The sequence below is a fragment of the Ricinus communis genome, chromosome 3, assembly GCF_019578655.1.
Source record: "Ricinus communis isolate WT05 ecotype wild-type chromosome 3, ASM1957865v1, whole genome shotgun sequence".
NCBI lineage: Eukaryota > Viridiplantae > Streptophyta > Magnoliopsida > Malpighiales > Euphorbiaceae > Ricinus > Ricinus communis.
In genome coordinates this window covers 914337-926730 of record NC_063258.1, presented here as the reverse complement: position 1 = coordinate 926730, position 12394 = coordinate 914337, and the positions used below count along the sequence as shown (strand labels likewise).

At 29.8% G+C, this 12394-nt stretch overlaps 1 protein-coding gene across 2 annotated transcripts; it reads left to right on the top strand.

Annotated features, from left to right (window-relative positions):
* The first annotated feature begins 3753 nt into the window (after positions 1-3753).
* On the top strand, positions 3754-7615 carry LOC8260285 (AP2-like ethylene-responsive transcription factor AIL5). 2 transcript variants are annotated; one of them, XM_048372224.1, is made up of 10 exons: positions 3757-4153; positions 4279-4723; positions 4809-4891; positions 5259-5267; positions 5624-5712; positions 5795-5868; positions 5977-6027; positions 6100-6176; positions 6275-6774; positions 7072-7615. In XM_048372224.1, exons 1-10 carry the CDS (start codon positions 4027-4029, stop codon positions 7093-7095), a joined length of 1479 nt encoding a protein of 492 aa, XP_048228181.1. In that variant the 5' UTR covers positions 3757-4026; the 3' UTR covers positions 7096-7615. The 2 variants fall into 2 exon arrangements, with proteins under 2 accessions (XP_048228180.1, XP_048228181.1); XM_048372223.1 differs by having other exon boundaries at positions 3754-4153; positions 6275-7615.
* Positions 7616-12394: the final 4779 nt, after the last annotated feature.

Below are 12394 nucleotides of genomic sequence, written 5' to 3'. Positions count from 1 at the left end.
CTTGAGAAGTATATCATTAGCTCTAAATAGGTCTATAAAATTAAGACTCGAGTAGACGGTTTAGTGGAATGCTATAAGGCAAGACTTATAGTTAAAGGTTTTAAATAGGAATATGGAATTGATTATGAAGAAACCTTTGCTTCTATAGTTTGCATCACCTCTATTGGCAATCTTCTACCCATTACTACTGGTAAACAATGGCATTTATTTTAGATGAATGTAAAGAATGCTTTTCTCCATGTTGATCTTTCTGAAGAAGTCTATATGCAACCTCATTCTGGCTATGATCATCCTCCTAATATTGTTTGCCAACTTCATCAAGCTCTTTATGGCTTAAAACAAGCCCCTCGAGCCTGATTTGCAAAATTTAGTTGCCCTATTGGACAATTTGGTTTTTAATCTAGTTCCTATGACCATCCTTTATTCATTTTCCAAACCACTAGAGGATGCATTCCTTTACTTCTTTATGTTGATGATATGATCATAACTGGTAGTTATTTACAAGGCATCAACGAGCTTAAGTTGTTTCTTAGCAGTAAATTTAAAATAAAAGACCTAGGACAACTTAGTTATTTTCTTGGTCTTGAAGTCTCGTATGATTCTATTAGGTATTATCTATCTCATGCCAAATATGCTACTAAACTTATCTTACATGTTGGACTAACAGATGAGAAAATTGCTAGTACTCCAATTGAGGCCAATGCTCATTATTCTGCTACTGATGGTGCTGCTCTCAATGATAGCACTCTCTATTAAAAGCTAGTTGGCAGTCTTGTCTAGCTCACTATCACTCAGCCTGATATTGCTTATGCAATTCATATAGTCAATCAGTTCATGTCTACTCCTCGCACCACTCATTTTGCTACAATACTTTGTATTCTTCGATATGTCAAAGGTACTTTGTTTCATGGCCTCCACTTCTTAGCTCATCCTCCTTTGAATTGAAAGCTTATTTTGATGTTGATTAAGTAAGAGATCCTATTGATTTTCGATCTACCACTGCTATTATTTCTTTCTTGATGATTCTTTTATCTCATGATGAATTAATAAGCAAACTGTTGTATCCAGGTCTAGTATTGAAGTTGAGTACCGAGCTCTTGTTGACACTGCTTCTGAACTAATCTAGTTGCAACGAGTTCTCCATGATATGGGCATTGAGCACTTATCTCCTACTACGTTACATTATGACAATCTCGATGTTATTCAAATTGCTCATAATTATATATTTCATGAGCACACAAACACATTGAGAGTGATTATTCCTTCATCCATCATCATGTCCTCCAATCAAGCTTCTATTTGTTTCATCTATTGATCAAACTACTAACATTTTCACTAAAGCTCATCCACCTCAACGTTTTCGTAAATCTTGTTAACAAACTTCAGATAATTGATTGTTCACCACTTTTAGTTTGAGGGGGGATGTTAAAGTATCAAATATTATAAAATCTTACCTACTCATTTAACTTTAATTTAGCCCATAATTTAGCTTAAATCATGTTATAATATTTTCTTTCATTATAATATTTTCTTAACATATATAGGGCTATTGTAACTCTATATAAAGAGCATCATATGTACATTGATGGATCATCAAATACACATATAAATTATTCGTCATTATAATTATCACTACAAAATGGTTGTAATGCATAACATCAAAAGCTTAGTACCAGTAATGTGAAGCGATGTTCTTTTCAAATTATCAATATGCATTGCTAAATAAAATAAAAGAATAGATTTCTACAGTTACTTGACATATCATTAACCTCCTCAAAATTATATAAAATATGTTTATGTTACCTTATATTTAATGTCAGATAACTTTCTTGATTTTGATCATTCATATACATGACCAAGATAATTGAATGTTAAAAAATTTTCTTCAATCTCTTCGATATCGTCACTATCACTATTATGAGATACTCTTTATATCTCGTATAAACATAGGGCTCAACATAATATAAACGAAAAAATAGACGTGTATCTACTAAGTATAAATTACAAATTGAACCTTTTACTTTCATTTTATTATTAATATTTTTCTTCAAAAGGTTTAACTAAGTTGTTCTTTTTACCTTTTAAATGGATATATCCAACGATATTACATCGGACCAACAATTTCTTGCCTTATAAGGCAAGAATGCTGAAAAATACTCTACTAGAATCAAAAATACCAAAAAAAAATATATGCTTTAATTTGTAAATAATAATTGAAATTTCTATTTCAAGTCTTTCCATGTTTACTACTACAATTATCATTGTAATTAAGTCTTTGAAGAAAAGGCTTAACTTTGTTAAAGCGTGTCACACATTTGCTTGCAAAAACTTACGAAAAGCAGTAAGAATTAACCTCCATAATATGACAATTATGGCTCTTCATCCTAAATATTTTCAATTATTTCGTATCCACGCATCGTCTAATGTTCAAACATAACCATCAATAAATTTTAGATTTTTCACCCATATAGAAAATATTATTTCCTAGGCTTATCTAATGTGTAACATGCTTTCTGATTTTTCTATATAACTTCAGTTTTAATATCCAACTCATGCCTTCAGCATAACTTTTTCATATCTTTTCTTGCCTTTCATATTTTTTATTTTTTCTCTAAATATTCAAAAAAGTGTTAAAAATATTTTCATATACATTCTTCTCAATACACAATACATCTAAATTATGTCTGATGAGATTTGAATTTCAATATGGCAAATTTTTTTAAAAAAATTTCTTTTTCAGCTGAAATAATTAATCATGCTCCAGTCTGATAATATTGAATATGCATAAAATTCACCAATAATCTACGTAAAAGCCGCTCTCATTTGAAAAATCTTCTTCTAGGATACTCACATTCAAAAGCAATTTAATTTATACTATTAAAGGTGGAGGAAAAACATGTATATGATTTATAAGATTGTTAAGTCCAGTAAGAATAATGGATAAAAACTTCAACACACCTTTCATACACATTGACTGAAGAATTACATAAGTTAAATATAATTATTTATGAAAAATATGGTTATCACCACTGCTAAAACAATTGAAAATCATCGGCACATACTCCCATCTCACATTGCAACTCCCAGAAGCTAATAAAGACTCCTAAAAGTAGGAGTTTAGATTGTATATTTCCATCCTCATATTAGAAAGTTAAACATACATTATTGTTCGTAGATTGTACTCGCATCTAGAATTTTGACTTAGCTATATTTATTTAATATTATTATTCTTTTAGGTGGATTTTAATATTATATTTCAAGTTGTATTAGAATTTATTCATATTAATTTTTGTAAGTTTTTTCTATTATGTGTTTAAAAGAAAAATATACATAAAATTAAAAATATAATAATAATAGGTTATATATTTAGAGTCCAATAATTTACTTTAACAACAAACTAACACTAAATTATTTTAAAATTTAGATGGCTTAATATATAATTAAGATTTTTATAGATAAAATTTGAAAAAATTAGAAAATTTTAATAAAAATATAATTAAACAGTGTTTAAATATTAATTTTTTTTATATATAAATGATTTTTGTTTGGTGTAAAAAAAGGAAAATTGTTCGCTAGATGAAGTTAATAATGGATGATAATGCTTTTAGTGAAGACCGCCCACTCGTCCCGTAGAAAGCTTCCACTTGCTTGCTTCACTCTTTCTCCCTCAATCCTCCATTTAATATCTTCTTCTCCTTATTATTAATGTTTTCTCCTCACAGAAAAATTTAAACCCTCGATCTTCGTGCACCACCTCTCTCTCTCTCTCTCTCTTCCCCTTCCTCTATATCTGTGTCACCCTTCTCTCCCACTTCTCTTTCATACAATGAAGCCTTTCCTTTCTCTTGTAACTCTCTCTCTTTCTCTCTGCCTCTGGTTTTGAAAACAATAATCTTTTCTCTCTTTTCTTTCTTTTCTCTTTTTATATATATGTACACATAACATATATATATATAGTTGCTATTTCCAAAGGTAAAAGAAAGAAGTGAAAACGAAACCAATATAAGCTGTAATCTCTTCTTTGGCATGAACATGGATTCTTCTTCTCATCAGAACTGGCTTGGTTTCTCTCTTTCCAACCATCATCACATGAGTTCTTCTCAGCTTTGTCTCTTTGAAGCCTTTAGCACCTCCCCCACAGCACCCACATCCGGTCTCTCTCTCTCTCTCTCTCTCTTTCTTTCTTTCTGTATAATATTATAGATATTTTATATGTTTACATGCATGTTTTGGCTCAAGGAATATTTGATGATCTTTTGTTTCTTCTGAACGAGATAGTTAGTGTAGTGGATAGAGGACATGACGAAGATGCAACAGACCTCTCTATATTCACAAGATCCGCTGCTGCTGCTGGACCAAAGCTTGAGGATTTTCTAGGTGGTGGCTCTACCGCTGCACCACCACCACCACTGCCATCACACTCACTAACTCATCATCAGTTTTCTACTGAAACACCCGTGACTACTACTGCTAATGCTACTAGTACTGCTGCTACTACTACTGGGTCTGACAGCACTTGTGAGATATACGACTCTGAGCTCAAATCCATAGCAGCTAATTTTCTTCGTGGTTTTTCTTCTACTGCTGAACAACAAACAAATATTACCCATAAACAACAGCTGCATCCTCATCAATCCTTAGCTCAACTAGCTGATCAATCTGTACCAAGAAAAGCTGTTGATACTTTTGGCCAACGTACTTCAATCTACAGAGGCGTCACTAGGTAACATCAAAAAAAACAAAAAACAAAAGACATAAAAGAAATTAAAAGCAAGTTTTTTTAAGAAAAACTTTATTTTGATCTGTAGGCATAGGTGGACCGGTAGATATGAAGCTCATTTATGGGATAATAGCTGCAGAAGAGAAGGCCAGAGTAGAAAAGGAAGACAAGGTATTTAATTTTATTATTGTTATTATTATTTGGTTTCCTTTTTCATTAATTTCTTTTACCATTCTGGAGGATCTTGAAGATCTGGGTAAGTCTAATTAAGCAAGTGTGAAAGGCTTTAGAAAAATACCCAAGAAAATGAAGTAAACCTGTTTGAAAAGGGTTTAGATCTTCTGGGATTTTTGAACACAGCAGGCGCGCATTACATTTTTCTTTTACATTGGTTTCTGCTAATGTGTTTGCTACAGTGCTCCATTTATGAAGATTCTGATCTGCTTTTTCTCAATCCGTTGCTTTATATGGCATGTACATGACGAAATATGATTGCTGGTCATGGATTGCACGAATATCATCATTGTTTTTCCTACAGTTTATTTGGGTGAGTTTATTTATTCCTTATGATTATTTAAGTATGATTAAAAATCATCATCATCATTTTTATTTTTTACTGAAAATAAATAATATTCTTCTTCTATGAATGAAATCATAATCATCATCATCATCATGATTTATAACTAGTTCAGATTGGACTTTCATTAGATTTCTTTCTTTTGTCCCTGTTATATAACTTATCTTAAGATTCCATTTATTTCTTTCATGAATGTCTCATCAATTCCAGAATCTCTCCTTAGATTCTTCTTGCATTAGTATATACTATTATCATCATTTCCTTTTTAATTATAGTTTTTGGTAATAATAATAATAATATTTTTTTTTTCCTTCTTTTCATTTAAGGTGGGTACGATAAGGAGGAGAAAGCAGCTAGAGCTTATGATCTTGCAGCTCTCAAATATTGGGGTCCGACCACCACTACAAACTTTCCGGTAAGCCCTTCAAATATTTGTCATTTTTTATTTGCATGATTCTCTTCTTTTTTTCTTATTGAAACTTCATATACTGTGTTAGATTTCTAACTACGAGAAGGAACTGGAAGAGATGAAGCACATGACTAGGCAAGAATTTGTTGCTTCACTTAGAAGGTAATTAATTACTATTTTATATTAATTAATTATGCTAATCAAACTTTTGCAGTTTCTGCAAATCGTTTCAATTCGTTATACTTACATTAGTGGTTTTTTATATTACAGGAAAAGCAGTGGTTTCTCACGAGGAGCCTCAATTTATAGAGGGGTGACAAGGTTTGTGATAGAATCTGAACAGCCTTTTTTTAAATATATTTTTCGATCTAAGACGGTACATTTTCTTTTCAGACATCATCAACATGGTAGATGGCAAGCAAGGATCGGAAGAGTTGCAGGCAATAAAGATCTCTATCTTGGGACTTTCAGTGAGTTTCCAGTTCTTGCAGATATGTTTATGGCTTCATGCATGTTTTATTGAACTGTTTATGCAAATGTATGTTTACGAATTACTTGGTTAAAACAGGCACCCAGGAGGAAGCAGCTGAGGCTTACGACATTGCAGCGATCAAATTTAGAGGCCTGAATGCCGTGACAAACTTTGACATGAGTCGGTATGACGTAAAAAGCATAGCCAACAGCAATCTCCCCATAGGAGGAATATCAGGCAAGCCCAAGAACTCGCAGGACTCAGCCTCTGACAGCAAGAGCATTGACGGTGGTTGCCGATCGGATGATCGAGATCTCTCCTCAGCATCATCCCCAGTAGTAACCTTCGCATCCCATCAGCCCACGACAACAACCTCTGCACTAAACTTTGTAATGCCCATCAAGCAAGACCCGTCTGATTACTGGTCCAACATCCTCGGATGCCATAATCCTACTGCTGCTGCTACTACTAGTAGCACTACTCTGAACAGTGCCAAGAACACTAACGCTACTACTACTACCCTTGCGCAAAGCATTTTGTTCCCATCTGCCGCGGCATTTCCAAGCACCACAGCTTTCGGCATGGACTTGATCAATGTAAGTAGTTCTTCGGTCAATGAAAGCAATAACAATAATAATAACAATAACAACAATGTGTTGTTATATAATGGTGGGTACAACCTTCACCAACATGGCGAAGGCGGTGGCGGTGGCGGTGGAGGTGGCGGTATAAGCAGTGGTAGTACAAGTACTTCAAGTTCAATCCCATTTGCTACACCAGTTGCTTTAAATAGCACTGGCAGCAACTACGATGGGAATTCTAGTTACGGTAGCTGGATTGCACAATCTTTACATTCTTTACAATCTGCAAAACCCAATCTTTCAATGTTTCAGACACCAATTTTTGGCATGGAATGAGCTCAAAAGGACAAAGAAACAAAATTTACATGAGATCAGGAGGGAGGAAGAGAGGGAATGAGAATCTGTGCAAAAGAATAATCAAAGTGAAAGAGGAGTGAGTGAGTGTTGGGTGTTTGGTGCCAGCAGCATGCATGAACAATGAACAGATTGGTGGGTCAAATTTTTCTTCTTTCCTTTTTACTTAAAAGATCAGTTGGGTGGGACTGACGGGCTATTTTGACAGGAGCTAAGCTGCAGCTGACCGTACTTTGCTTTGCTTTTGTTTTTGTTTTTTTTTTTTACTTTGCTTTATTATGGTCTTTCGTTGGTTATCTTTTTTGTTTTTTTTTTTATTTTATTTGTCTTTTGCTTTTCTTTTTTTATTTTCTTTTCACTTTACTGACATGAATTTTACTTGGGTATAAAATGGAAAAGGAAAAAAAAAAAAAAGAAAAGAAAAAAGAAATCCTTTTGTAAGCTTTTCTTTCTTGTTATTGGCATCTCTGTGAAGAATGGTTTTTTGCCAATTTCACATTCACATTTTGTCTCATCTTAAGTCTTTAACACTTATAGGGATTACCATTGATTCATAGGCACTGTGATTGATTTATTTTGATTGTGTAATTAACCTTTTTGGAATATATATATATATATATATATATATATATATATATAGATATATATATATATATATATATATACACACGTGTATTTTTAACTTTATCAATTTTTTTAATTTTATTTTATTAAATTTTTTAGTTTATATTTTGTTGCTTTAAGCTCTTTATTTTTATTTTTACTTTATTAAAAACCCAATAGTTGTTAACAAAATATAATGGTTCAATAGAAAATCATGGATTTTTATAATAAATTTTTAGTTTATATATAAATAAAAAAATAAAAATTAATAGAATAAAATAAAATATAGGGATTCAATGAGTAAAATTCAAGAAATTCAAAAATATAATAATGAGTTTGGCAATATTTGTAAATGCCCACAAATTGGGAGTCTAATGCCTCATTTTCAGCTTTATAATCTGCTAGCTGCAACCTGCAAGTGCTTACATAATCATGATCCTTCTGCTCTTTTTCATATATATACTCATTTCTCCATGGTTGGTGTTGGCAGAAAACAGTTAATTGGTGGTATGTAGTCTCATAAATTTTAATCATGGCAACATAAAAAAATAAATAATTCCAAAACATACATTTTTTTCCAAATATTTAAAGTTGAATTTTGTTAAGTAATTGTCAATTTGCACTGTGAAGTTCACTCCTGAGATTACAGTTTAGAGGATAATTTCACATTATTTTCAACATTTTTTAAGGTATTCTTTTGAAAGTGTGAATGTCTATAAAATGTAAGATGTCTATGGAAAAGATATCAAATATGTATCACACTAAATCTTGTCTTATTTAATGAGATAGATACTTGTAAACTTGTTCAACAATAGTTCCCCTTTGTCTATCATTACCACCAAGGTAGTAAGTAATTTAGAGAGTTGGTCCAAATAATGGTTACTCTTTTCTTTATTTTATTTTTCGTTTCTTTTTCAATGCTCAAAGGTTGGTTTATTGAAGCATATGATGGGGCATTCTTGAACTTATCAAAATAGGTAAATTTAGAATTGGTAAAAAAAAAAAAAAGGACTAATTTGGATTTATATCAAATTAACATCACTTGATTAAATTTAAAATTGATTCTGAGTAATAATTTCGATTTATGAACCGCTCGTAAACTATAAAAAAGAATGCCGACTAAAATTTAATTCCGTATTGTACCAGAACTGATTTTAAATTTAAATCGATAATTTAGACTAATTTAATTCTTTAAAAAATTAACATATTTATATAGATATAAATTCTAATTTATTTCTTTATTAATCATCATTTCTTAAATCATAAACAGTTAATAATTATGTGTGTGTAGTATTCTAATTTTGGACATTTAAATTTCATAAAAAAAGGTTAGTTATTATAATAAATATTATAAAGAAATATAATTTGAACAAAAATAAATATAACAATCAGTATTAAATCATTCTTAATCAGCTTGATTCGCGGTTTATCTTATGAAGAATCGTTTCGCGAGCCGATATTTCAATATTTGAAGCCGATTCAGTGATTGGGCAAGGTTGGTTTAAAAATTAACAGCAAATTAAGGGACAAATAAGTTATAATTAACATGGCACATAACGTCATTATTTAATTTTGAAAGCACATTTCTAAATCTAATACTAGTAATATGTATGCATGCATGCAAATTCATATAATGGTAGTTTTCGGACTAGCAAAGTTTTCAATAATAGACAAAGCAAATTATATAATTTATTAGTTTGTATTAAATAGTTGACTTATTTATTACTATTAATCGTTCATGATTAAACGCTAACCAATATAATTATAACTACTAATTAATAATACTATGTGTAATTATGCAATTATAACTTCAATTTATTGACTTTGTTCACTCAAGTAGAGTTTTCTTATCTAAACTGTAGCTAAATGAATCATAATACCCCTTTCAATAGACTATTCTTTTTGGTCCATCCAAAAATATAGGTTACTTTTCTTTTTAATGATTAAATGTTTAAAATGTCTTTCATTACTTAATATAAATATCAATACTAATAATTAATCTTTTCTTTCTTGACTTTAATTAAAATTACATATTGTTATACTATTTTTTTTATTTAAAAATTTAAAAATTATACTATTGCCAACCAAAATTTGGATTATTATGCAATATACTAAAGAACATTAATATATTAAAAATTCTACAAGGTATTTTAGTAAGAAAATGACTAAAAATGGTGATAATAAAAAAACTTAATTCCTTAATTATTGTATAAATTAAAAATAGTCTATCCAAATTGAATGATATATACATAAACAGTATCTTAATAATCCATTAAACTATGTACCAAAAATGAACGGACTAAATTTGATAGCAAGGGATTGCCGACGTGCATGAGAAATGACTTTATAAAGACCAGAAAGCACAGAAAAAAAAAAGAAAAAAGAGAATTAAGTAAAATAAAAATATAGTTTTGCTTTATTTCCTTGTGCCCAAAAAGAAATATTGCCTTTTCTTTTTTCTCAAAGTTTGAAATTCCTAATTGCATGCGTCTAACAATATTTATTCTTTTTGCGACAATTAATACTGTAATGTCTGTCTAGAATTCACAAAACAACTTATCAAAACAAAAAAGGCAAACATGGTCTATTAATGTGCTCAAACCCAAATTTAGAATTATTAAATTAAATTACAGGAACCCCAGATGAAATTTACTTAGATAATTGTTTAAAGTAAATTATTTATATGGTTCTTTAATTTTCTTTTCATTTGAGTATAATGTATATTTATAGTTATATATTAACCCTACACCACTAATTATTTAATATCATCAAATATGTAATGTAGAATACTATAATGTATATAAGTGGATTGGACACCCTTTTCTTTTGAGTTAGTTTTTCGGATGAGTTCTACCAAAGCCTATTTATCACTATAATTGAACTTTTCAGAACATAAAATAATGAGACATACACACTAGCTACTTACATTTACAAAATATGGTTTTAGTTTATATCGGATATTTAAAAATGATTTTTTGATGAATTTACTTTTACACTTTGTTTGGCAAGAATAAAAAGTAAGGGAAGATAATATTTTATAAAATAAATAGAAGTAAAATTTTATTTAGAAAAAATAGACCGTAAATAGAAGAAACTGAAACTTTTTTAACTATAACTTGTTCGACGTATGTACCGATTAAATAAATTAGAATTTAAATATTTCTCGAGATATTTAAAAATTAAAACATTTCAAAACTTTATGAAAACTCTTGGAAAAATCTCTATCCGAACGTACAAGAATATCAATTCCTCTATTCTTCTTAAAGCAGATTTTGAACCACAAAACAGTCTTTTTTGTGTTATGAAAAGAGAAGCCCAGATGGTCTATATAAATATTCATATTTTTTGTTCGAATTGAAAAGGGGGAAGAAGAAAAAGAAAAGAAGGAAAGAACAGAATGATGAAAAGAGGGATAGAGACCAAATTGATGCGTTGTAAGTAAAAAAGAAATTAAATCTTGAATGCTCCACAAACAGAAAAAAGGCAGTCCAAACTCTTAATTAAAGGGACAAGTAGCTTGACCAAAAGAAAAAAGTAAGATAAAAATCAAAAGTGAAGTATAATAAATAATAATAATAATAATAATAATAATAATAATATAGAACAGGACAGGAACAAAACCCATATTGTTAATATTGTCTATAAAGCTTTTTGGTGTGTCCCTTTCAAAACATCAAACATATGTTTTTTGATTTTTCCTTTTTTCTGCATATTATATAGACACAAGTAATAACAAGTTTTCAATTCAAAATTCTTGTCCTTTTCTTGTCTCTTGTATCCCTCTTCTTGGATGATAGTTCCTTTCCTTTCTCTTTTCTTTGTTTTCTTTGTTTTTGGGTACCTTTCGGCGCTCAATAGATAACATTCCCCACCATCATGCCTTCTTGATTTGACCATTGTTTTGACCCTATGTATATATATATATATATTATATGGTAATTAATTTGAGATTATTACTGAGATTCTTGTCCTTATATGGAGAAATTATATGTGTTTTTTTTTCATTTATATGCTAAATTAGAATCACAAATTCATAGTAACTTTATGGTTCCTTTTTCAGACATAAGTTTGAAGAGTGATGATAGTTTGAAACAAAGAAGTTTTAATTTTATAATTTCTCCTCTTATTGTGTATGCTATTTGGACTCCTAAATGAGTCAGTAAAAAAGAAATATATAATATATAATACAATAAAAAAATCAAATAATAATTCCGTTAAAAAATGTTAAAATAATATTTTATTTACTGTAAAAATTATATCGGCTATTATTTAAATTAAAATATTAAATTGAAAAAGAAAAAAACAATGTGATGGCAATTGGTCATAGCCAGCGGCTGCTCCTACCAAACCTAAAATTAGCAGAATAAGGTACCCACGATACTTACAAACATAATATTAGCAGGCCAGACAGCAGTAGTTTGTTAGTAATTGGGGGGAAAATGTCCGGTTTGTTTTGTCCTGATTTACATAAAGAAGAAGAGGACCAAACTGATGGAAATTAAATATAAAAAAAAAAGAATTGATTAACTAAATTGATTGATTGTTTAATTTTATTGTTAAGAAATATCTTTTGAACAGTTAATTTTTAATTTTTAATTAAAAAATCGACAATTAACTGGACTGATTATTCTTTTAAAAAAAAATTATATGTATACTTTTTAGTCTATTTCTTATTTAA

Coding starts and splice junctions, on each gene's coding strand:
- LOC8260285 (XM_048372223.1), top strand. CDS start 4,027: ATGAACATGGATTCTTCTTCTCATCAGAACTGGCTTGGTTTCTCTCTT. Junction 4,154..4,278: donor CCCCACAGCACCCACATCCG/GTCTCTCTCTCT, acceptor TGAACGAGATAG/TTAGTGTAGTGGATAGAGGA. Junction 5,713..5,794: donor CCACCACTACAAACTTTCCG/GTAAGCCCTTCA, acceptor ATACTGTGTTAG/ATTTCTAACTACGAGAAGGA.